The sequence below is a fragment of the Pseudopipra pipra genome, chromosome 6 (genome assembly GCF_036250125.1).
Source record: "Pseudopipra pipra isolate bDixPip1 chromosome 6, bDixPip1.hap1, whole genome shotgun sequence".
Taxonomy (NCBI): domain Eukaryota; kingdom Metazoa; phylum Chordata; class Aves; order Passeriformes; family Pipridae; genus Pseudopipra; species Pseudopipra pipra.
The window spans coordinates 42916790-42941963 of record NC_087554.1 but is presented as its reverse complement, the minus strand read 5'-3'; the positions used below and the strand labels follow the sequence as shown (position 1 = coordinate 42941963).

General features: G+C 39.5%; 1 protein-coding gene across 1 annotated transcript in view; it reads left to right on the top strand.

Annotated features, from left to right (window-relative positions):
- The window catches only part of SPTLC2 (serine palmitoyltransferase long chain base subunit 2), a 77670-nt gene that overhangs the window by 5926 nt on the left and 46570 nt on the right, over positions 1 to 25174 (top strand). The window contains exons 2-8 of the mRNA XM_064658810.1: positions 4910 to 5104; positions 12731 to 12885; positions 13934 to 14082; positions 14427 to 14551; positions 20930 to 21023; positions 23641 to 23746; positions 24567 to 24786. Coding sequence (XP_064514880.1) covers positions 4910 to 5104; positions 12731 to 12885; positions 13934 to 14082; positions 14427 to 14551; positions 20930 to 21023; positions 23641 to 23746; positions 24567 to 24786 — 1044 coding nt within the window. The remainder of the gene's footprint in view (positions 1 to 4909; positions 5105 to 12730; positions 12886 to 13933; positions 14083 to 14426; positions 14552 to 20929; positions 21024 to 23640; positions 23747 to 24566; positions 24787 to 25174) is intronic.

Below are 25174 nucleotides of genomic sequence, written 5' to 3'. Positions count from 1 at the left end.
TTTGTAAAACAAGTTTTTCTCCTGTGATTTTTTTTTTTTTTGAAAGCTTAAAATGTGATTCAAATCAGTTAATTCTAATTTTGGTAGTAAATACCTGGTCTTTTTACCTATACAGCAGTCTGAGATTTGGACTCTAGGAGCAAAGCAGCGGAAGGAAAAGGGCTGGAGGCAACAGTAAGATTACCACAGAATACCCTAACAGCTTAGAGCAGCTGCCTTTGTGGAGTTCTCACTGCTGTGGTTTCTGTGGTGTCAATTCCCTCAATGCTTTTTAATAAATGTGACCACTTTTGCATGCTCATGGAAGCAGTCTTCCACATTGTGTTTCTAAAAAATAGAAGCTGCAAAGCTGCTAGTAAAATTCCTGCAGTACTTGTGGTATATGGCAATGAGAAGCTACTGAATTTTAATAAGAATTTAGCAAAGTTGTGTCCCAGCATAGATAATCTTTTTAAGGTCTTTACATAAGTCTGCCAGGTTCATCTGCATTTGCTCTTCCTGGCAGCATGAAAGAAATGGCCTCTTTAATACAAGGTGCTGGGTTTTTCCTGGGGTAGCAGCATAACCAGTTATAGTGTACTTCTCTCTTACTGTGTGTCATGCTTACTGCACTTGTAGCATCTTCTCTCCCTAAAGTACATGCTGTGCAAGGTATGTACCCAGAGTCCTGTAATAAATCCTGTGTGCTGTCTACAGTAGCATCTGCAAATGTTTCTGTGTTTACACACAGCTTTTGTCTTCTCACAAAGGATGTAACGGTATTAGAAAATGTCCGTAGGAGGGCTATGAAGACAGTGAAGGGCCTTGAGGGGAAGCTGTATGAGGAGTGGCTGAGGTCACTTGGTCTGTTCAGCCTGGAGAAGAGGAGATTGAGGTGAGACCTCATTGCGGTCTACAACTTCTTCGTGAGAGGAAGAGGAGGGGCAGACACTGATCTCTTTGTGGTGACCAGTGACAGGACCCGAGGGAATGGCCTGAAATTGTGTCAGGGGAAGTTCAGGCTGGATATTAGAAAAAGGTTCTTTAGCTGGAGGGTGGTTGGGCACTGGAACAGGATTCACAGAGAAGTGGCCACAGCACCAAGCCTGACAGAGTTCAAGAAGCGTTTGGACAACTCAATCAAATACAAGGAATGATTCTTGGAGTTGTGCTATTGGGCTGGGAGTTGAAGTAGATGATCCTTGTGAGTCCCTTCCAACTCAGTAAATTCTATGGTTATAATCAGGCTTTGATGTGTTCTGCTTAGACCAATGGAGTCCCTTCTAGCAGTAGCTGTGTGCTGCTGCTCAGTAACTGTTACAATACTGTTTTATGTGATTCATTTCCCGGGAGCTTGGCCCAACACAGTTATTACCTGTGGCTGATTCTTTGCTACCTTCTGTAAGCAGCTGAGTGGTGCTCTCTGGTGTTTCTCCTGCAGTGGAGTTTCTTAGTGATAGTGCTCTTCGTTTTACATGTAGTCTGGACAGTATAGGAAAGAGATGTAGGTGAGCATACACGAACTTTTTTTAACCATATGTTTAAGTGAACTCTGACTTTTCTCTGTAGTCTCCACTTAGCTATGCTGTGTATTCTACTTCAAAGGTCATGGCTCACTTTATTGTCATAAGGCTTGTTGAAACCATAAAAGTTTTAATCTTGCATGCCTGTTTTTTTCCCTCCCCAGAATAGGAAATTAATCACTAAACTGTAGCTACCTTCTTCCTTGATCTCTGGAAATAAGCTTGCTGCTCTTTTGCATATAAGTCTTCATTTAAAGCCTAATGTGTGGATTTATAAGGCATTCTTAGAAAAATAAATAGGCTTGTGTCTAAAATGTGTCTACAAATGTCTCTTCTGTAGTCAATTCTAGAATGTATTTATAGTCACTGTATGCTTCATGAAGAGTTTGTGGGACTGCATTCAGAGTATTTCTTTAATTTTTGATTCAGCTAGGATGATATAGAAGCTTTTCAGTTTATGTGGTAGCAGACATGTGAGTCTAAGAATTTATAAGCACATTGGTAGAACACTGAGAGGTGAAACTGATTGGAGTATGTGTTGAATCAATACAGGTATTCCTAAAAGGGCTTTTCTTAGTGAAATGTTGGATTTGACCATATGGAATAATTTGTTTAGTTTTAGCATTTGTTACAAGCACAGGCACCTCCAAAGGCCTGGAAAAGACTAGTATGTTTTTATTCTGATGAAATGTGCATACACATTTGGGTCTTTGTTGGTGGCTTTTTTTCAGTAGCTACTTTTTGGTATTAGGTAACTTCAGATCCATAATCTTAGGATGTAGCCTTTCATTTCTTCAGACGAACTTCCAGTTATCTGGAAAATACATTAAAAGCTTTGATGTGATCTCTGTTTATTTGATACTAGGTAATTTGCGAAGCAGTCACTACCAGTTTTCTATCTGTTTGTTCAGAAATCTATGGGATAGTAGACTGTCTACTGTTAGTAGACAGCCACAGGTAGCAGGTATGTTGTGTGCCTGCTCCTGATTAGCTGCTATTCACAGCCTGGTCTGTCAGTTTGAAGATGCAAAATTCTACTTGTAATTCATCAAGCTGCGAAGTTTTAGTGGTTGGAGCTTTGGTGCATGATCTTTCTCAGACCTGGATGCAATAAAATTCTATGGTTTCATGGGCTGGAGCCATAGTGATACAGTTAAGCAATCCTGAGAGTAATAGAGAAGAGGCGGCTTTCGTGGTTTTTCCTCTCCAGCATTGGCTCACTGATTCTGTGATTGTCATGATGGTATTGCTGTCCCTCCTCTCTCTCCAACAGCCACTGGTTCTTGTTTGCTGACCTCTAAGAATGACTTTATGGAGCAGTGCTGTAAAGACTATTATGGTCTAATGAATAACCTTCAGCAAACAATTATATTTTCAGCCTGGATCAGTTCAGTGTTGGAGGGATGCTATGCTGATAATCGGATTAGCTTTAGTTGTGCAAGCTGGAGGCTGGTGCAAATGGCTCAAAGTGGAAGTGAGTGGGCCAGGGGCAGTTTCTGTGGCTGGCACCGTTCATGAAGAAAATGGCGTGTGAACCTTTGGCCTCTGTTAAAGCTTTAAATTGCCAGCATCTGAGCTGCAATGTGGTAGATGTTCCTACAGGTGTTCCAAAGCACGGTAATTTTCTAACTTAAGCTACCACTACTTCAGCATTAAACCTGACCTCAAAGCACTGCTAGTTACCTGCATCTGGTGTAAGTGCTGCTGATAAAAGAGAAGTTTCTACTGTATCTTTCTTGTTTTGTTTCCACACTTTGTGTTTACATACCAGTTGTAAAGTCCCCACAACTATGGAGACCAAATCAAGGATTTGGTTTGGTTAAGTTTTTTCTGAATGTCTGTGTTCACAAAAGGGAAAAGGTAGAAATGACTATCAGGAGGGAAGGTGCTGTTGCAGTTTATACTCAGTGACTTCATAGCTATAGCATAATTGTATCCTAAGAGCAGATCCTTGCTTATGAAAAATTACTTTCACGATATTAGTGACAGACTTGAAATATAGACTTGCTCCAGCACCTGAGATGAGCAGGTTTCCTAATCATGCAGTGTCTGGTGAGGCCAACAAGTATGTGTATCTTTGATTCATCGGTCATTGCAGAGGCTAGTGCAATTCTGCCTTACTTTCCCATATGATAATATGAGTGACATGGGTGAATAACTGGTTTTATTCTGTCTGCTGGCCTGCACCCCTCAGTAATTATTTGCCATTGTCCATTGCGGATGAATTTAGGTTCAGTCTCTTTCCTAGGTGTTGAGGTTTCTTTGATTAGTACATTTTTAAAAATACATTTCTTCTTATATATATATTATGCTACAGATAGGAGATTTGTATCTTGGAGAGTGTTCTTTCATACATGGCTATTCTATTATAGTGCAGCCATTCTGTAACTTTTAGCAGTGCCAGTAGCAATTTGCATCTAATTTTGCATCTAGATTTCTATGTTTTGGTACATTGATTTGAGATCTGATCTTTAACTTAACTCTTTGAACAAGTAGTCAAGTTAGAACCATGATGTATTTTCCCCAGTGTTAATGTTGGGTGAGCACTTGCCTTATAGCCATGAAGTCTTCTGTAACAGTCATAAACAGGGAGTTGGACTAGATGATCCTTGTGGGGCCCTTCCAACTTGGCATATTCTGTGATTCTGTGAAATATAATGTATTGGAATAATTGTACTTGAGATGAACCTGCTGCATGTATTACACAGCTAGTAAAGCTCTTACCTTCAGGAGATGATATGAAGTAGCAAGATGACTTTTAGTGTGGATTTTATGCAGAAAGCCTTGCTTTGTTCTGTGTGCTGACATATATGCAGTATTGAGACTCTATATACAATGACTTTTTTGTCTGTGGTGTCATGTCCACCTCATGGATGAGTACAATGTTTATGTCAGCATCTTTAGGCTAACAGCTACAGAGACACATAGATTATGCTTGTTTTGTTACACTAATATAGGCTTCCAAGCCTGAGAATACATTGATTAGATCAGTAAAGCTATTACTTTCTATTTTGTTTTTTCTCTGTAGTGAGCCTGGGAAGCATCACTATTCTGTTATTTGTGCCTACCTAGTTCTTCATGAAGGGGAAGGCAGTTTTTTCATTTTGGTTGGCCTGGATATGAGCAATGCTCTCTATGTAGCTTTGTAAGCTAAATAACTTTAATGAGATGTTAAACTGCACTAGATGGGCAGCTGTGACTTTAGTTATATCAACAGCTTGGCAACCTCGTATATGGAGACTGACATATTCATCAGTGAAGGCTGAACCTAGTTGGAAGCACTTTTTGCTGAGCGGAGGGAATGCAGAGCCTATAACTGATCAGAGGCTGGGGGACTGCTCTGGAATGCCTATCTGTCTTTTCTTGAATTAATATCTCAACTGCCTCTCTTTAAATTTTTACTGTAGATAAATCATATTGTGCACAATGGAGGATTATACAAAAGGCCTTTCAATGAAGCTTTTGAAGAAACTCCAATGCTGGTTGCTGTGCTGACCTACGTAGGCTATGGTGTTCTCACTCTTTTTGGATATCTGCGAGATTTCATGCGGCAGTGGAAGATTGAGAAATGTCAAAATGCAACAGAAAGAGAAGAACAGAAGGTAACCACTGGGAAATGATGTTGCTGAGGCTTGAGTGTTTCTTTGGGGAGCAGTGGTGTTCAAAGTTTTCTGCTGCTTTCCTTGTCTTTCGAGTGCCCCAAATAATATACAAGTACAGCTGTGTCATTAAACAAAATACTGTTTCTTTTAGCTGGGTTATTTTTTGGCAGAGCAGTTCCCTCATCTTTTTCACTGCAAAGCTGCATCAACAGTTATATCAACATCCTGAGAGATGCCCTAGCTGCAGAAACAAGGGCTTGGGGGAGATGGCATATGCCAGCATCAGCAGCTAATGAAAGCCTTATCAAAGGATTTGGTCTGAGTTTGACACCAGTGGGAGGCTTTCTGATGCTGCTCTGGTGGCTGAGTTTTGATTTAGAAACGTTATTAATTCTCTTTAGCTGAAGCAGTTGCAAAGAGAAGCTTGTGGATCAGATCCAGAGTACAAGTTGTATGAATTTAAGTTAATTTGGAGTCCAGAACACTAGCAGGTTAGCTGTGGTTAGCTGTTGAGTAGTCTGAGGTACTGACTCCCAGCTCACTGATAGAATTCATTCATGTTATGACCTATTCACAAAAGCTTCTGTTACCAGGTGAAAGGTCTTGCTGGCTTCAGCAGTTAGTATGGAATAGAAAATTTTATTTTTGAGTAGTTATAAATTATTTTAGAGGTCTTTATTCTCCGCAGGAGTTGATTATTGTTATGAATGCTACTGTTGAAACTTGAAGTTCACAACCTATTTCATTGCTGACTCTTAATGTGACCCCTCTTAGCACAGTGTGATTACGAGTGAGCTTTCTCCAAGGGTCTTACTCTTGATGATTTGGGTTCTGTTTTTCTCAACTTCTTTGAGGAGACAATCTGGCTTATAAAATGTTAAGGGAGTTCCTTTTCCAGTTGCTGGTTTCTGGTTCTCTTTGCAGCCACACAAGCAGTTGGCTAGGAGAAAATAGGGGGGGCAGAAAGGACATCTCAATAAGGCAAACAAATAAACAAGGGTAGCAGGGAGGAACTGAAAAAGGGAAGGCTCCTTTGAAGCCTTTTTTAGGAGACAGCACTGGAGTAAAGTGCATGTCTTTTTACAGTAGATTAACTAACATGCAGTAAACTAATCAGTGCCTAAAATTACTTCACAGTAGCTTCTTTCTGTGTCATGAGAATTAAGTTGATTCATAGTAAGGCACTTAATTCCAAAAGAGGAACATTCTCATGGGATTTTAATGAGTAATAGGTATTTCATATTGGTTAAAAGTACAGGAGTTTAAGTTTACACTATTTTGAAAACTGACTTCTGGAATCAAAAGTAAAAATCTTGGATCCCTTTTAGTAGTTAGAATATCTGATTGAAGATTGCTGGCTAAATCTGATGTGTTCATTGAAACTTGATGTGTTCATTAATGTCGTTTGAGCTACTTTGTTTTATGTCACCTGAGAACATGATATCCTTGTATTTTTCTGTGTATCATGTAGAAGTTGATACAGATGAGAAGAGTTAAACAGTTGCAGAAATCTACCAAGACATTAGAATAAAAGTTTAAATATGGGTCTGTATTCATGGTGCTTGAGGATTATAAAAGAATAACTGAAGTGCTGCTGCAGTGAGTCTATACTGTAATCGTTATATTTCTGTTGTGCGGTTGTTGTGAAACACCTGCCCTGTTATCAGTATGCAAGGTGCCAGACTGCTTACAGCACTCCTTTTCTGTGGGAGCAGTTATGACTCTTCCATGAGTGAGTGTACAAAAAGGGGGACCTTGGGCTAATTTGGGAATTGGTCTCATTTGGGAATACATTATTGATAGTAGGCTCTCAGTGAAGACTGTTGCAGAGGACTGTGAAGCATAGAGTTTGTTACCAACAGATTATCCTAGTCCTAAAAGAAATTAGGCCCTGAATTTTTTTATAAGTTAACTCAGCATTGCATCGTACCCTGAAAGACATTTGCTTATCAAGTATACCTTCTAGACAGATGGATTGAAACCCTTTCAGTTTCTGTATTGGTCATGGCTTTCATGAAGAGATGGATGTATTCTGTTTTTGTTTTGTACATAGGATATCTGTGAATGGAGCTAATAAGAAGTGCCAGTGAATATTGCGTAAGAATGCAAAATAGGAAATTCTGTTTAAAAAGTTTTGGTGTTGAAGAAATCTCAGCCTAGTGTACTTCCCCAAATCACATTTCTAGTGCTTAGATTGTAATAGCTGTTTCCGATATCAGACAAATAGAAAAGTGATCATATGAGGTCTAGAATATACAGTACTTATCCCCATGCTTTGCTGCTTTAAGCTTCGTGTGTCTGCAAATGAATTGATGAGAGCATGTTGCAGCATATCTAGTGTGGGAGCCAGGGGTTTTTTGGTGTGGGGGGGGAGGCATGTGCTCAATGACTCTAACTTGTTTTGAAGTGATTTTCTCATGATTTTTAAATATTTGAATCTCTCAAGCTGCTGGATGACAGCCCAATCACCTTTTGGTAAGAGAATGCAGATACTAGCGTGCAGAAAAGGCTCAAAACTCACCTTCTTTATTATTATTAATACATGCAAATCAGAGGAGCCCTGCGATCACCCTGGGGAACTTTCTGGCAGATTTGTGACTTCTGTGTGGAAAGTAACATTTTTATTATTTAAATGCTAAAGAGCCAGCTAGATTATTGTTATTTTCTTAAGTATTCTCAAGGGTGAAGGACCACTGCCTCCCTGAGATCTTGCTTTATGGTGAACTTGCCACTGGCTGCCGCAAGAGAGGAGCCCCAAAGAGGAGATACAAGGACTCCCTGAAACAACATTTCAGCCTTGGCCACATTGATCAACATAACTGGTCTACTCTGGCCTCCAGTCAGGAGGTCTGGAGACATGCCATCTATAACGCTGCTGATGCCTTTGATAAAGCACACAGAATCACTCTTGAGGAGAAAAGACAACACAAAAAGAATCGTGTCTTGCAGAATATACCACCTAAGGAGTCTTTCTGCTGTGCCTTTTGCAACCGGACTTATCTATCTCGTATTGGCCTTTTTAGCCACCAGCGTGCTTGTAACAAACGTGGGTAGAGCCCTCCCCAGATCTTCATTTGCAAAGCCTAGCCATGATTAGGCAAAAGGGTTAGCATTATCTTTTTGAAATAGTTCATAATTGCTTAGGTGAAAAGCTCAAAGCAAAGGCAGTGGGAGTAGCTCTGTAGCTGAACAGTGTGTGACAGCCTGCTTTGTGAGCAAAACAAAATTACACAGTGTGACGAAGTATTTCGTAAAGGGTTGAATGAACCTGTTCTGACAGCCATGGAATTGAAGTATGCGAAATTTCTGTGGTGCATTTATGAAGGTGATCACAGTTAGAAGCATAACATAAACTTAGGTTCAAAATGCAGTATTAAAAACAAAAGAAAAATCCACCTTCAGCTTTTCAGAGTTTTGGAGGGCAGTTTAGTTCAGTAGAGCAAATCCTTCCTTAAATTGTCACTTAATATTATAATCTTATTCTGTGCATTTTAACTGGAAACTGCAAGTGACCAAACTACTTTAAAGAGCAGAGCAGGAATTTGAACCGGTCTGAATTAAACCTGTCTCTGATGGAGGGTAAATTCCTTGAAATTTATTAGAGCTGTGCATTGATATGAGTGATTCCAAGAAAACCTAATATTCACTCATTGTTGGAACACAAGAGGGTAAAAAGGGACAGACTTTGCTAGTACTGATTTCCAGGAAATAGTTTGATGGGTTTTGGCTTTGTTTAAAATATATCCAGCTGGGCTTTTCCTGGAAACCAGTGTTGTGTAGCACGTCCTCTCTGAAGCATTACCAGTCTGTTTTAGGCATGGGTAAGCAGCAAGACTAACAATTCTTAATTACCTTGGAATCAATTTCTGCATACCTGATTTAGTATACTGCCTGGTCATACAATGTAGTTAAATCTGCAAAATGCTTATAGGATTTTATAGGCAGAATGAAAATCACTTTCACCTTTCTTCCAGTCTGATTTGCCTGTTGATTACCATGTATGTTTTCTGTTTGGGAGCAACTGTGCACGTGGGGCTGGTAACTCTCTTACATACCTCTTCATACTCTGTAGCTTGCCCAGTTAGAACATGTTTCTAGCATCTGGGGCTTTTGAGCACTTGTTTGCAGGAGTATCTCAGGGCCAGTTAGCTGGAGTCTTTTGTTCAATGTGTCTTACTGTCTGTATAGCTCACCAGAGGCCTCCTGACAGTATAAAGGCTACCTACAGTTACTGCTGCGCTTTTTCTTGACTCACATAGCAGTGAAATGGAACTGGTCTTTCTGCTTCCTTTCCGGGGCCTGAAATTTGTTGCAATTGTCTACTTGATTTCCATTCAGAGTCAGTTATGTATTATCAGGGAGTGTATTATCTGAATTGCAGATAAGCCCTGCTGGTGCTCATGGCACCATTTGTTAGCTTGGGTGCAATGTTGTGAAAACTTGGCTCTAAATAAAAGCACCATAATCACCGCATTTGCATGTCACTGTGCCCCAAGCTAATGTCTACAAAGCTCTCATTATGACCTTCACTTGTTGTAGTATTAATTTACAGTACAATGAAATAATGCGTTCCCAAATCACCTATGCTAAGGTGTTGCACCCCAAGGGAGAATTTTATTCTTTCCTTAATTGGCTCTTCCTTGAAATTGCTATGATTTTCAGGTTTCTGGGAGACCACTAGTGTTTAGGTTTCTTCATCAGGCATCACCTCACTAATAAAGGGTGTGTTCTAGGCTTAAATTGACAGGAATAGAGATATCTGGGATTTTTTAGCTCCATGAATGGAAGAACATGCTGCCATTGCTCCCTCCTTTGGTAGCAGTATATCTTTTGCAGTTGTTTGACAGTGCTTACTCTGAAAATTGCTCAAAAAATCAATTTACTCCTGGAATATTTTTCCTCCAAATGAAACTGTTTAATCCCAGGCTGGTACTCTTAGAGTCTGTTAGAAGATGAGAACTTGCTGGAAAAGTAACAAGCTCTGAAGGCCATTTAAAAGCATTAGTGGTTGCTTCCAGCAGTAGGACACTGTTGCAGCAGAGCACTGTGGCTGCGTACGCCAAAAATTTGAAATAGTATGGATTGATAGATTTCATCCCCCCTTCCTCCCCAGATGTTTTTTTCTTGGCTCAGAGCGAAAGCATTAAATTTGCATGTGGAATTCAAGTGGTCTTTTTGCTGTACTGTCTTCTGGAATACCACACTGTAGAAGGACGGAGGAGGAAAACAAACAAAAAAACCAACCCCTAAAACAACCAGCAGATGATCTGGTCCTGTATGCTGGCTCCAAAAGAGGGCTCTTAAACTCCAAAACTCAGTATCAGTTTATAAAGACATGATAACCCTACCATTTCTCTTTTTGCGTTCTCAGATGGGTGGGTCGTGAGAACCCCTCGATGAGGTTAGGATTACTGAGGAAATAGACAATCCAGTTTTGCATTATGCCAAAATAACACTTCCTGCCTGTCCTATTCCAAGGAACTTTCTCAAGAGAGCTATGTAAGGGTTGTTAATTGGAGAGAGGGATGCATGTACAGACAGCAAAGGAGCTGGCATTATGCTGGTGTCTCACTTAGAGCCCTTTGCTGTAATTGTACAGCTTGGTACCCCAAAAAACTAAAGCTAATGTCTCATATTAGACCGTAATTCCCTTACTCTTAATTTGGTCCTTGAATTGTTGTCAACTTTTAAGACATATTTTTTCCTTATCATAATCCATTGGGTTCTACTTCACAGCTAAATTACTTTAAACTTAGTTCTACTGTTGGCTTGAAAGATCATATTGTGTTACATATACTGATGATGTCAACCTGTTGTGGGTGATTGTCTTTATCTCACCAGTTGAGCTTGTTACTCTTCTGGCTTTGTCAGCTTGGGTTGCAGAAGAAAATATGCTCTATCTGATGAGTAATCTGAAGTGAGATTGGATTGAATCAACCCAGGCATACCTGCTTGAGTTGGTATAATGGCTCACTTCCAGCCTCTCTCTCCTAGCCAATAACCTTGGCTAAAATATCAATTGTTTCTTGGGTCACATAGTTGATATACTTGGATAACTATTGCAAAGCTGAATTCTCATGCAGAGATTTCAACAGGAGTTGAAAATGCATAGAAGGATCTCGGTAGATTATAATTAGACATAACAAGTCTCTCAAGTATTGATCTTCTAGTGTGCCAGTGTTTCTTTTTGATCTCAGTTCCCCCATCCCTCTACAAATAACATAGCAGAGGGTTTCTAACAATTGTAGATAATGATTTCAATTTTGTGTCTTGAATTGGGGCAGGAACATGGAAGAAATAATTGCCTTTCTGTGCATCTTAGCTCATAGAAATTTTATTCCCTCTCTCTGTCTTTACTGAGAAAGGACATACTTGTGATTCCTTGGAAGAGTGATCACTAGCTAAATTAGGTTTGTTTTTCCATAGCTGTGCCTTTTTGGCATGTCGTGCACAGGCAAATCAGAAAGGGGCTTAGGTGCAACTATGTCTGCTTAGAAGTTGGCACTTTTGGGCTAGGTCTTCCCTGTGTAGCTGCTGGTAGGAGGATGCAAAGGGGTGGTTTCTTTACTCCAAACTGCAAGGACCAAGTTGTTAAATCATTAAAATAGAAAGGTAAAGAAAAAAGCACTCCTCCTGCAGGCAAGCATTGTAAGTAACAGTTTGTCAGTGCCCATTTGTTTGTGTTTTTATTAAAAATCTGCCATAAATGCTCCCAGTATTGCTTCAGTGTCACAAATGTCTGACACTGTAGTATTTGGTCAGACAGATATTCTGTCTTGATCATACTGTCACCAAAAATAAAATTCTTGTCAACATGTTTGCATTTTTCTTGTGAAAAACAGGAAGAAATGCTCTGCTGGCTCTTAACTTTGTCATAAATTCTACTTTTTCCTTTTGTAGATTATTAAAGAGCCTTTTTTTTTCCACCAGAAGCAAATGAATTGTGCATTCTTATCACTACTGAATGTCAAACTTTCTTGAATTGAATAGTAAAAAGGAAATCTTGTGACTTTGGAGCCAGAAAAAAATGTTCTTAAGTGTTCAGATGTCCTTGCTGTCACAGTTAGTTTGACATTCTTGTGTTATCCATTCAAGGCAGTCACTTATTTTTCCTGAAAAACGTTGGAAGGGAAGCTAAAATTCAGGAAATGCTCATTCATAAAAATCATGTGGGACTTCAGTGCTGATAAGCTGTGCAGAAGAGAGGTGCCATGATGTAGGTTACTAGCTTCTATTCAGAACAAAAAATTGTGGACGTTTCTAAGGGTAGCATGTATAATAATGCTAGTGCTGCTATATTAAATGCATTTCTTATGCACTGAATGAAGTACGGAAGAGTACCTCAGTTTTCAAAGTCTTTGTGTAGTCAGTAGAGCAATGCATACTGTTTGATGCCAAAAAGCAATTGCATGTTCTCTTGCTCTGCTTAACTCTGAAGGTTGAATACACCTGTCTTGTAAAGATTATATGCCCAAACATTTCGAGAAGGGAGCTATTTTATGTTTCAAGTTTTCTTTATTTTTTTTTTCATTACACCAGAATGACAGAAAAGACTTATTCCTCTTATTCTTAGTTTGCTGTGATATGTATTTTCCTTTTACTTTGAGTGCTTTTGATGTGTTTCAGGATTTTGTCCCATTATACCAGGACTTTGAAAATTTCTACAACAGAAACCTCTACATGCGTATTCGGGACAGCTGGAACCGTCCAATCTGCAGTGTGCCAGGGGCCAAAGTGGACATGATGGAGAGAGTTTCCCATGACTATAACTGGACATTCACGTGAGTCAAAATTTAAGAAAACACTTGCAACGCCTGTCTTGAAATAGAGGGTCTGTAAGAGCAAGTTGCAATCTGTGACGTTAAAGAGCAATGAATTACGTTTGGTTTGAGCTTTCCAGCATTTTGAATCAATGAATTTTGTTCTTCTGAAGCACATTTGGCCTCCAAGGTGATAATTTGTATATAATCTTTTTTCTACTTACTAAGGTTCCTGACTGTTAAGATTTCATGTGCATAGATCTGTAATAAAATTGATACTTTTGTGCGTGGTGAACAGAACCTGCAGTAGATACTTTGGATTGCACTGCTACTTGTGACTTTGTGTTTATTTAGAATGAATTCTGACACTTAGAGTAAATATTGCTGCCTGAACTGAATTTAACATGATTGTTTTTGAGTCAGAACTGAAATAGTCTGTAGAAACAAAATCAGAAATACAAGGAAAAGATTTTTACAGATTGGAAATGACGTATCACAAGTTCGATGTGAAGAGGTTTGCAGCACAGTACTTGGTGAAACAAGTTATGTCTCTCCTTGGCTTTCAAGGGTAAAAGAATTAAAACTTTTTTTTCCGCTGAACTTCTTCCTTAATCTCCTTGTCACGTAATGTTAGCACAGCAATGCCAGATGTGTTTCCTTTCTGTGGTTAGAGGATATCCCGCTTGAGGGGGCTGCCAAGTTAATTGATCTAGAGATGTTATTTTGTAACTGAAAGAAAAGCTGTATATTTCTGGAATGGAGGGGGAAACATGTCAGAGAAACAACAAATGGTTTGAGAAGCCTCAAGCAATTTTGTATATGATAGCAAATTCACCTTTAAATGCAAACTCTTCTAGGAATTAATTTGAGACTGCAAGATAGGGAAAGAATCTTTTTCACTGATTGTTGCAGTTTGATGATGAGTGGCAGTACTGAAATAATTTAATAGTTGATTCTATTGATTTTTAACATTTTAGCATATAGTCTAGGAAAGTAAAAGAATAATCTTCTGGTGTAGTTATTTTTTTTAATTTTGGGTGTCCTAACTTGTGGTGTTTTTAAAACACAGGTACACAGGGAGAGTGATAAAAGACATTATTAATATGGGTTCCTACAACTACCTTGGATTTGCACAGAATGCTGGGGCTTGCCAAGAAGCAGCAGCTAAAGTTCTATCCCAATATGGAGCTGGGGTGTGCAGCACTAGGCAGGAGATGGGTAAGTTGGAAGAAGATAGTATGTTCCCCGAATCTATGTTTCAAAGTCTGTAATCTCAGTACCTGTAATTGAAGGACTTTGAAACATTAGTTGTTCCAGCACTGAACTTTAACCTGACCAATAAAGAAGCTTTTACTTCATTGAAGACAAATTGACTTCCTGGGTTTAGTTTATATTGCACAACAGTTGTCTTACTTATGTTTTCATACATATTTTTTTTCTTTCAGTGTTCCCTTATGGGCCTTTGAATAAAGAGTAGCTTGGTTGGTGGAAATCCTTCTTGTAGAAGTTAGCAATAGCAAAAGCTTTTCCTCACTCTGAATTTCTAATTTTTTTATGTGCAGGAAACTTGGACAAGCATGAGGAGCTGGAAAAGCTAGTTGCCAGGTTCCTAGGTGTGGAATCTGCAATGGCGTATGGAATGGGGTTTGCAACCAACTCTATGAACATTCCTGCTTTAGTTGGCAAGGTATGGCTTAAGTCATGGACAAAAGCTCATCTAACAAAGACTCTACTGGTTAATTTTTCTAAAAGCTGCTTGTTTGCTTTTGTTTTTCTTCAGTGGCAACCCCTGCAGATATTCTCTATAGAAACTATAGGTCTGACCTTTGCCAAAAATCTCTTTGAGAAACAGCACCCATGGGACCAGTAGCAGCCCAGAACTTGCTGTCTGTCTGGGAGAGAGCCTAACATATTAAGGCTTGCTTCCTCAGGCTACTCATTGGTTTGTGAAATGGTGGCTGATTAATAGGCTGACTGGCTGAAGGTATTTTGATGCTTTTGAGACACTAAGAAGTGACTGTGTCAGATAAGTGGAATTGCATGTTGGTACATAGGGAATTTATTATCTTTGAGTGAGAGCTGAAAAATCCTCCCTTTGAAGGAGCAAAATTGTCATACAAAAGTTATTTGAGAGAAACAAGGTCAACTGTAAGGACTCATGTCTACTGTGTGACCCATAAAACAGTAGACAGTGCAGTCTGTGTCCAGAATCTCCAACTATGCTTTTTTAGTTATTGGAAAATGAAATGGAAGAGAACTTTTTGTTTGCATCTTCTGATGCAAAATATATTTTCTCTTAGCTTCTCTGTGGAGTAAAATCCTGCAAGTACTAGAACCCTCTTTTGAAAATAATACTGCGAGAATTAGAACCCTCTTTTGAAAATAATTCACTGTCGGCCTAATACTACTAGTCTGTAGGAATTCTTTGTCTCTGCCTATTTTCCTTCTATTTAATTTATTTATTTTTCCATTTACTGAGATCACTTTGTAAATTCTTCCACTTGTGATATCTACAGATTATAAATTTTCTGCCTTGTTCTTCCTGGCAACTCTTCTTCCTGGGAATTCCCTTTTGGATTAGATGAAATGTCTTCCTCCATGCTGTGCTTTTTTGTAACAATGTAGCAGTACTGTCTTCTTTTGGTCTGTTAAGTTTTAAATATCAAGTGCTTTCCATAATAAAAAAAAGTTTTGAGTCTGATGCCAGAGAGAAATTCATTGCTTCAAATCTAGTCTTTCTGGAGTCAAATACCTCTGCAGTGCTATGAATCTGAGCAACATGCGTTACTTCTGACGTGTCTTTTACTTGCATTTTTTGGCTGTTTATCTTTCCACATCTCTTCAGTTTTCTGTTCAGCAGAAAAATGATTAATGATTTCTGTGAGACTTTTAAGATTCAGAACACACTGTCAGATTTATTTAAGTAGATTGCTGACTGTTGTAAGTCAGTACAAATTAGCCATTACTGCAAAGTTACTCCATCTTTTTCTCTGTGTATATGAAGCCCACTGTATATCTTCAATACCATATGAAAATAACCTTTCTCAGGTCCTGAGTTTTCACATTTGAACTTCAACAGGCTTTTACAACCACTGAGAAAATCTGAACACTAAATTTCATGGCATGTAACATACCTGTTTTCATGCACCTCACTTATACATTTAATAAACCCACTCTTTTCATAAATGGGTACAGCAGTCTGTACTGTGTTAGTCATGAGGATACTTAGTTTTCGCGCACTTGAAATAAAGAAGTAAGAAGCTTCTGTCTCATAACACTTCAAGTGCCCTTATACTCAAGTATATATGCCCTTATACTCCAAACAGGAGATGCACTCTTCTGAAGAAAAGAGTTCTTGTCAAATGAGCCATTTTGAAGTTCCGAATGTTCACTGAATGATTTTTTTGGCTGCCTGAAGTTGCTTCTCACTCCACATTTGATTTCTTCATTGGGTGCAAATAAGGACTCACATAAAACCTGAATTCTGACACCACCCAGTACACAATTAAGTGTGTGCACAACCTGTTTGGCAATGCTTTGATTGAGTCCTCAGTAAAGCTCAGAGATTCCCAGGCTTGATTAGACTCGTGGGTGCTTTTTTTTTTAATTTTTTTGAACTACTCTTTGTGTCTCTCTGCATGTCCTACGTACATTTTCAATTGTAAAGCTGCTTGCAACATGAATTTTTGGAGGTAATCAGTAATGGCATCTGCATTTAACGAGGAGTTTCTTTGACAGTCGCAGATATGTGTGAAGTTAATAATTATTTATATTGTATTTGGACACTTATATTGCAACTTAGAATCATAGAATCAGCCAGGTTGGAAGGGTCCTCTGAGATCATCAAGTCCAGCCCTTGATCCACTACTGCTGTGGTTACTAGACCATGGCACTAAGTGCCACATCCAGTCTCATCATGAAAACCTCCAGGGACAGAGAATCCACCACTTCCTTGGGCAGCCCATTCCAGTGTCTAATTACCCTCTCTGTAAAGAATTTCTTCCTAATATCTAACCTAAACCTCCCCTGGCACAACATAAGACCACGCCCTCTTGTCTTGCTGACAGCTGCCTGGGAGAAGAGACCAACCCCCACCTGGCTACAACCTCCTCACAAGTAGCTGTAGAGAGTGATGAGGTCTCCCTTGAGCCTCTCCAGGCTGAACAACCCCAGCTCCCTCAGCCTCTCCTCACAGGACTTGTGCTCGAGTCCCTTCACCAGCCTCGTTGCTCTTCTCTGGACCTGCTCCAGCACCTCAATATCCTTCCTGAACTGAGGGGCCCAGAACTGGACACAGCACTTCAGGTGTGGCCTCACCAGTGTTGGGTACAGGGGAAGAATCACTTCCCTGGACCTGTTGGCCACACTGTTCCTGATCCAGGCCACGATGCCATTGGCCTTCTTGGCCACCTGGGCACACTGCTGGCTCATGTTCAGCTTCCTGTCAATCCAAACTCCCAGGTCCCTTTCTGCCTGGCTGCTCTCCAGCCTGTGGTGCTGCCTGGGGTTGTTGTGGCCAAAGTGCAGGACCTGGCACTGGCCTTGTTGAACCTCATCCCGTTGGAATCAGACCATCTCTTCAACCTGTCCAGGTCCCTCTGCAGAGCCCTCCTGCCTTCCAGCTGATCAACACTCATCCCCAGCTTAGTGTCATCTGCAAATTTGCTGATGGTGGACTCAATCCCCTCATCTAAATCATCGATAAAGATATTAAACAGGACTGGGCCCAACACTGATCCCTGGGGGACACTGCTAGTGAACTGCCACCAACTGGACACAGCCCCGTTCACCAGCACTCTCTGGGCCCGGCCCTCCAGCCAGTTCCTAACCCAGCACAGTGTCCCTGTCCAAGCCGTGGGCTGCCAGCTTTTTCAGGAGTGTGCTGTGGGAGACGGTGTCAAAGGTTGTGCTGAAGTCCAGGTAGACACATCCACAGCCTTCCCCTCATCCACCAGGCAGGTCACCTGATCATAAAAGGAGATGAGGTTGGTCAGACAGGACCTGCCCTTCCTAAACCCATGCTGGCTGGGTCTGATCCCTTGTCCATCCTGTAGGTGCTGTGTGATTGCACTTAGTTAGCTTAGAACAAGCTACTGCAATATGGTTGCTCACATAGATGTAACACTGGACAACCTGTTCCATTTCTGCTCTGTGAAATTCTGAAGCACTTGGTTTATATTGCTACTAAATCCTCTTTTAATAACAACAAATACAACTTGACTATCCTAGATCCATCTCTACCCCGTAATTTGATCAGCATTAGTCAGCAAAAGGAATTCAAAAGCTTCATCAGCATTACTTAGTTGATCTTTATTCACTATGCTTTGTTAACAGCAGCTTCTACTAAGCAGATGCTGGAAATAGATATAGTTGGTGTAGACTGAAAGTTGTATTTTAGCACTGTTAAAGCATCACTAAAAACAGGTCTTTCTGCATCTGGCAGTTTTTAGCAACAGAGACCTTCTATTCACTACCAAGTTGTCAGCTGCCTAGTACAATCACTGCCAACTATGCTGAGTTTAGACCCCAGATAATAGGAAATTTGAGGATTACTTAGTAGTCACTCTGAAACTTGCCTGTTTTAGAGTAAGTGTCATTAATATAGTTATTTTAACTAGCTAATCACACCATTCTCTACTGTCTTTAGCACAGAGCTTTTTGTCATAGCTCTGGACTGAGAGAGTCTAGACAATTAAATTAGAGCAATGATGCTTGAAGGATCTTTTTTTGGTTGTAAGAAAGCAAATTAATTTCCATGTACAGGTAGGTTGTGAAATTAAGTGCTCAGGACTGAGTTACACAATTCATATATGTAGCACTCTGTGGTAAAATGTGGCATTCACTTCAGTTTCCTTGTCTGCCTTGTAGGATGCAGTGGTAAGTCTGGTATTCACTGACATATGTTTTTCTAGATCCCAGTAGTGTTATCTCCAGTTACTGTTAGCCTTCTCCCAGATGCTCTCTCAAATGTAAATTTGCTGATAAATGCAACTGAAGTCTTATCATTGGAGTAACAGCACTCAGTTTTACATATGATCATCAGTGATTGCTGTGCTGTACCAGTTGCTTATGTGATCCTTTGCCCTTTCTCTAGAGGCAGACATTACTAGACTGTTTACTATTTGTTCAGTTTCAAATTAATTTGGTTATCATTGAATGTCGTCTTCTGTTAGTGGCAGATTGTAAACATCCAAAAACTAGACAATCCCAGTTCAGGGGTAAAAACTGGAATCTTTATTGAACATGTGAAATGCTATTTAAGGGTCTCGGGGGCAGAACATGCTAATGAGGAGGCCGGGTTATGCCAACTAGGGGAATACCCAATTGATTAGCATTTCCAGTAACAAGGATTACATATGGGGGAAAAATGGTTAATATTTCCCGCAACAAGGATTACAAGGGAAGGGAGAAAACAAAAGAGCTCCTGCATGGACCAATAGCATTATCACACAGTCTTTCCATGTCCTGCTGCAGGAGACAGGATGAATCAACACGGATGAATATCAATGGGTCTTGTCTGGTCCTTAGATGGTGGGATTTCCCTCAGCCCCTGTGGCCCACAGCCTGTTACATAATCCTATAAATTCCTTTTCTGCTAATAGCAGAGTTTCGGATTGCCACAGCAGATGAAAAGAGGTTGCTCGTTAATTTGTTAAACCTACTTTCTCCACCAAAAGCTTGTCCTTTTTTTTTATGGAGAAGCTCCTTCTAGACTTGTAATCTCTTCTTCCTTTTTTTTTAATGTATCACTTTTTCTACTTTCTACCATTTAAGAAGTATGCACTTATTGGATTATTATATTTGGGTTTTCTCATACAGTAGTGTTTGACAGCAGTGGCCTCTGATGTAATATACATACTCTTTGTCTGGTATAGTAGTTCAAAGAGCAAATGCTAGTTGAAGATTTTCGTACTTCTTATGCCAAAGTCTCTGAAATATGCCATGTTTGTAGCAGCAGTATGGACACTTGACATTTGCTGCAGTTTCCAGGGAAAACCAGTCTTGAGCTTTCTCAGGATGTAGAATGTTTCTAGGTTCATTGCCATTCTACTGCAAAATTTCCTTTATTATGGAGAAAATAGTGCTATTGTCTGTGACACCTTGTGTAACTATAGGCAATGCTTTTCACAGTCCTTTCTAGTAACTCCCATTGCAGAGAAGAAATCTTGATTCTTCCCTCCACCAATGGTTATCAGACAAGCATAGAATGAGCAAGTGTTAGTGGTAAATCTTCAGCATCTTGACATGCTTTCTGGATTTTTAACTGAACAAAGTCACTTCTAGAGTTGCAGAACACTTGCATAGTAACTGGAATGGGTCAAGGTTACTTAGAAATATTGTTGTTCCCTTACATATTAATCCTCAAATATGCATTCCTGTAGTCCACAGTGATAACACTGTGATTAAATGTTCAGCATATCAATTATTAACCTGGAATCATCACTGCTCTAAAAACAGGCCTATCCTGTTTTAATATTTGTCCAAGAATTTATCTTCCCTTTTTTGAAAAAGCAAACAAATTCAATGTCATATTTAATGGCTTCAGAAAACTTCTCAATTTCATTATGCAATTTTGTTTTCCACCTCCTGTCTCTTTTATGTTACCTCCATCTACACGTGGGTTTAGTAAATGGTTGCCTCCTAATGTAAGAAATAGTGCAACTTTGATAAGGCCTTTAATCTAGGACTTTGGTGGACTGTTTCTTAGCACCACCCTACACTTGCTGAGTGAACTGGGGCAATCTTCTCTGCTCTCTGTTTTACTTGACTGAGTAGGAGCATGAGTACTCATCATCAGCATGAGATATTCAGGCAGGTTCAGCTGCTGCACTTCTGGGAAAGGTGAGACTTAAGTGGTTCTTTCAGTTAAGAGCAGTTGTGTATTTTTATTTGCCATACTAAGGCTGCAAATTTTGTCTTAGCAAGTCTTACCTGGACTAGCTACATTTATGTTGGATTTTTTTTCCTTAAATGATCTGTAAGCAGTTCAGAGCTGAAAGGTGTTATACGCTTGGCTGTGAAACATAACCTTTTCAATATCTTCCTCTTTCCCCTTCTAATTCAGGGCTGTCTGATTTTGAGTGATGAACTGAATCATGCATCACTAGTGCTTGGAGCAAGACTGTCAGGAGCAACTATTCGAATCTTTAAGCACAACAGTAAGTATCAGATGGTGGACTCTGCCTTTTTGCAGGTGCTGTAGATAGGATACACACTCTTGTATCTTCTAATAGCTGGAAATCCAATTTCATGCAAGGAAATCAATTGCTGGCTACCAGAAAGGTCAGGAGACTGCTGCTACTGAGAATTTAATCATCCTGTATTGGATATTTTTTTATATATTCAGTCCCAACTAATAACACTTTTATCCTGAGGCTGTTCTGGCTTACATCTTCTGCGTATGAAGAGAAACATGCTACCCTTCGGCAGGTGTAGGGGCACTGGTGTTTTAACATAGCTTCTTGTTACTTGGATAGCTCAGCATGATTAAACTATTCAAAGAGTCCATGTCACATAATAATGCAATCTTGTAGGGGTCTAGGTTACAATTTGGGGGATAAGAAAGTTTAAATTTAGAACCAGATGCCAACGTTATCCTACAGTAACAAAAGCTTATGGTTGCAGATGTCCTAGCTAAACTACACAGTCATGAATTGGTACAATGTAGTACTAAAGGAATTTTTGGGATGTGAAGTGTAGATTAATTTCACTGAGTTACTTGCTTTAAGTATTGTTTCTGAAATACACAGATTTTTTTACTTTCCTAATTTCATCTTCCTCCGAATGAGGTATTTATAATAACTTTCACATTAAAGATACCTAGGATTTCCTTCCCTTACTCTCAATGAATGAGGCACCAGTTGTCCTTGATTAATAAAGCCACTACCTTCATTCTTCAGCTACTCCTAGTACTCTTTATAGTGTCAGTCTCTGAGATCATGATGACTTTTGCTCTCTTTGAAGTGTGTGGTGGTGACAGCAAAGCTTGTGTGGCTGCAATTATTTTTCTTTCTTTGTCCTACTTGGTAGTGGATTCTCTGCTGTGCTTACTGTTTCTTTTGTGTTCTCTCTTTCTTGTTCTCTATCGTTTGAATAATTGTCTTTACAAAAATGTAGAGCTTATTATAACATTAGTAATTTTTTTTTAATTCTTCATAAATCTTTGTTGCTGAGCAAGATCACAAAAGCTTTGCGTTCTACTTCTGCGTTTGTACAGGCATACTTCTGAACATTGCATCCATTTCCAGAATTTCAAAGATCACTGGTTAGAACATAGTTCTGGCTATGAGTAGAAGGACTTAGAAGCTCTGCTCTGATGAAGAATAGATGATCTGAGGGAATGGGATACAAACTAGCAGTGGTGAGATTGGGGAAAATTCTAGAAAAATTATAGATGGTGGGGTTCTGTGCAAGAGAATGGAATGGTAGATTAGAAGGCAAAATGCAAACAATGGTCTTGGCCTGTCAAGATGATGTTCAGTTTATATTTCTGTATGTGTTCTCAGTCCTACTCTTGTTATACTTTGTGCTGCCTTAGTTAACTTGATTTCCCTGAGAGATTAATGGCTTTATTCATATTCTGCTTTTTAGAAATTACAAGAGGGGGAAATGAAAAATCCGCCTTAAAATCCTTGTTCAATGTTTTTGTTTTTTCCTGCCTCATTCTGTAGTTTGTCCTTTTTATTAAGGTCAGACCTAGTTCCCAGTCTTTCCCTCTTTCTTGAGAGGTCAGAGCAGACATCTGTTTTCCGTTGTTCTCCCTAACTGCACTAAACTCATCTTTTCTTCATTGGGAGATTTTTTGGAGACAGGGACTACGCTGCTTTCTTCGTTGACTTTTTCTGAACACTATCTGTCCTTTAACGGTCTATTAACTGACCTACTTTGCTGTATAATTTCTAGCCTAGTTCTAGTTCACCAGCTGCTCTTGCTGCTACAACTGCCCTAGTCTACCAGTTCTCTTTTCATGATTAATTGTGTTCTTTTTCATGCCCTAGTGTTTATATCTGTCTCTACTCAGCACTTTGGGTTTTACGTTTTGATAATCCCATCTCCACTCCTTTCCTCAAAGATTTTTTTTCAGGACTGATTTCATGTCTATTTATTTGTTCACATTATTTAGATCTTTTAGGATTGTGTCAAGGGTTTGTAGCCAAAGCTAGTATGGTTTCAGAATACATTGCTACTAACAGCTTCATCTGTCTGGTTTCTGATATGCTGAACACTGTTCTCTTTCCTACACTGGTGGTTCTCTTTTCTTTCTTTTCTGTTTTTGGTTTAGAAGCTTCGTGTTCCACACTTCCAATCCCTTCAATTTTAAATGAAGGAATAAAAAAGTATACTGCCCCACTTCTCTTTATGCACTTTGATCTATCTTTTACTTATCTTTAGTTGATGATCCTTGACCTTGCTTGTTCTTTTTTTAATTATTTCTATCCACAAGGACATTCTTACTATCTAAATGGCTTTCTCTTTTCATCAAAATGAGATATTCTTTTTTCTTTGCCCCCTCCCCCCCATTTCCTGGTTTGTGCCTAATGCTCTAATTTATGCTTTTAGCATAGGATTATGAAATTCTTCCTTGGAGTTCATAGTCACCCACTCCCTTCAATCTCATCCATGGGCCCGCAGCTAGATGAAGCCTGTGCTTGTTGAGTATATGGTCTGTCCTCCATGCTGGAGCAATTTGTGCATTTCTGGAATACTGCTGTCTTTAGTCATGTCAAAGCTCAAGCTAGCTGTTTTGGTACCATTTAACAGTAATTTCTGGTGCAGATATGCAAAGCCTGGAGAAGCTGCTCAAAGATGCTATTGTGCATGGGCAACCTCGTACACGGAGGCCCTGGAAAAAAATTCTTATCTTGGTGGAAGGAATATACAGGTACAAACTATTCTTTATATTCCTAAGACCCTCCACATGAGATCTAGATGCTTAGTGTTTGGGTTTCTTTGCCAAATCAGACTATGAATGTTGTCACTTCATAGTTATTTCATTAATCTCATCTGTGAATTAAATTATGCTATGTTGGTCTCACATCCTGGATTTTCTGTTGCTAGAACTGTAGCTGCACCTGGTGCTATCACAATGCTTCCCACATCTTGATTAGATTATAGAAATTAAATAATCAAACCTGATTATTTATATCAGAACTGTGATCTTAAATTGCTTGTCCATTCCATTCTTTCTGTGCTCACTAGATGATGCTAATGTGAATGGAATTGCACAAATATAATTGTTTTGCTGAGAGTGAGTAGGAGCATGTAGTAGTCATAGCTGTGTTAGGCATTTAAATCATAGTGACTTTCAGCACAAAATGGGGTGCTTTGGAGTGCTGCTAATGTTCTTAAAAACAACAGGTAAGTAGATCTCAGATCAGAATACTGACATAAGGGTGGAAGTAAAATTGAGATAATTAATTTATAAAGTTGTCACTGAACACATTGCTGTGCTTACTGTTGCTTCTGCTTATTTAGTCTGTATGTCAGCATCCCAGAGATGTTGAACAGGTAGAAACTAGAGCTCTGGGCCCCAGGTGCAAGGAGGAGAGGTGCATCTCTGCAGAACATGATGTTTCTAGCAAATTTTAAGTGTTCATAATTGCTGAAAAAGTGAAGAAATGAAAGCATAGTGACTTCAGGCTCTATAAGGTGGTTGTCCCAACCATTAAATCAACTTACACTGAATTTTTGTTTCTCAACAGTATGGAGGGATCCATAGTGCGTTTGCCTGAAGTGATTGCCCTTAAGAAGAAGTACAAATCCTATCTGTACCTTGATGAAGCTCACAGTATAGGTGCCCTGGGTCCCAGTGGCCGGGGTGTGGTGGAGTATTTTGGACTCGATCCTGAAGATGTGGATGTTATGATGGGAACATTCACCAAAAGCTTTGGAGCTGCAGGAGGATACATTGGGGGCAAAAAGGTAAAGAGCTGGAAATCACATGACTATTTTGGGCTGGTGGTAGAGTCCTTCATTAAGCATTTCAACGTTATTCTATTTCTCAAGTACCCTAATTGTCCATTTGTTTCATAAATTTACATACTGTCTAATAATGTGAAAATCTGTGCAGGGCAGAAGAGTCTAGTCTAGTAAAATATCTCAATTGTTTAGATCTCACATGGTCAGTGATGATCTCAGTTTGCAGAATGTACAGTAGTGATGTAATATCTTTCTAGGAACTGCTAGGAGCTAGCAAGCAGGGATTTGTTGAAGTTATTTTTAATGAGACTTGCAGGAAAAATGCCAAAAGCTGAAGTTTTTCGTGTGTTTAGAGGAAAAATCCCCTTCTTAGGTTAGTCTAGTAGAATTG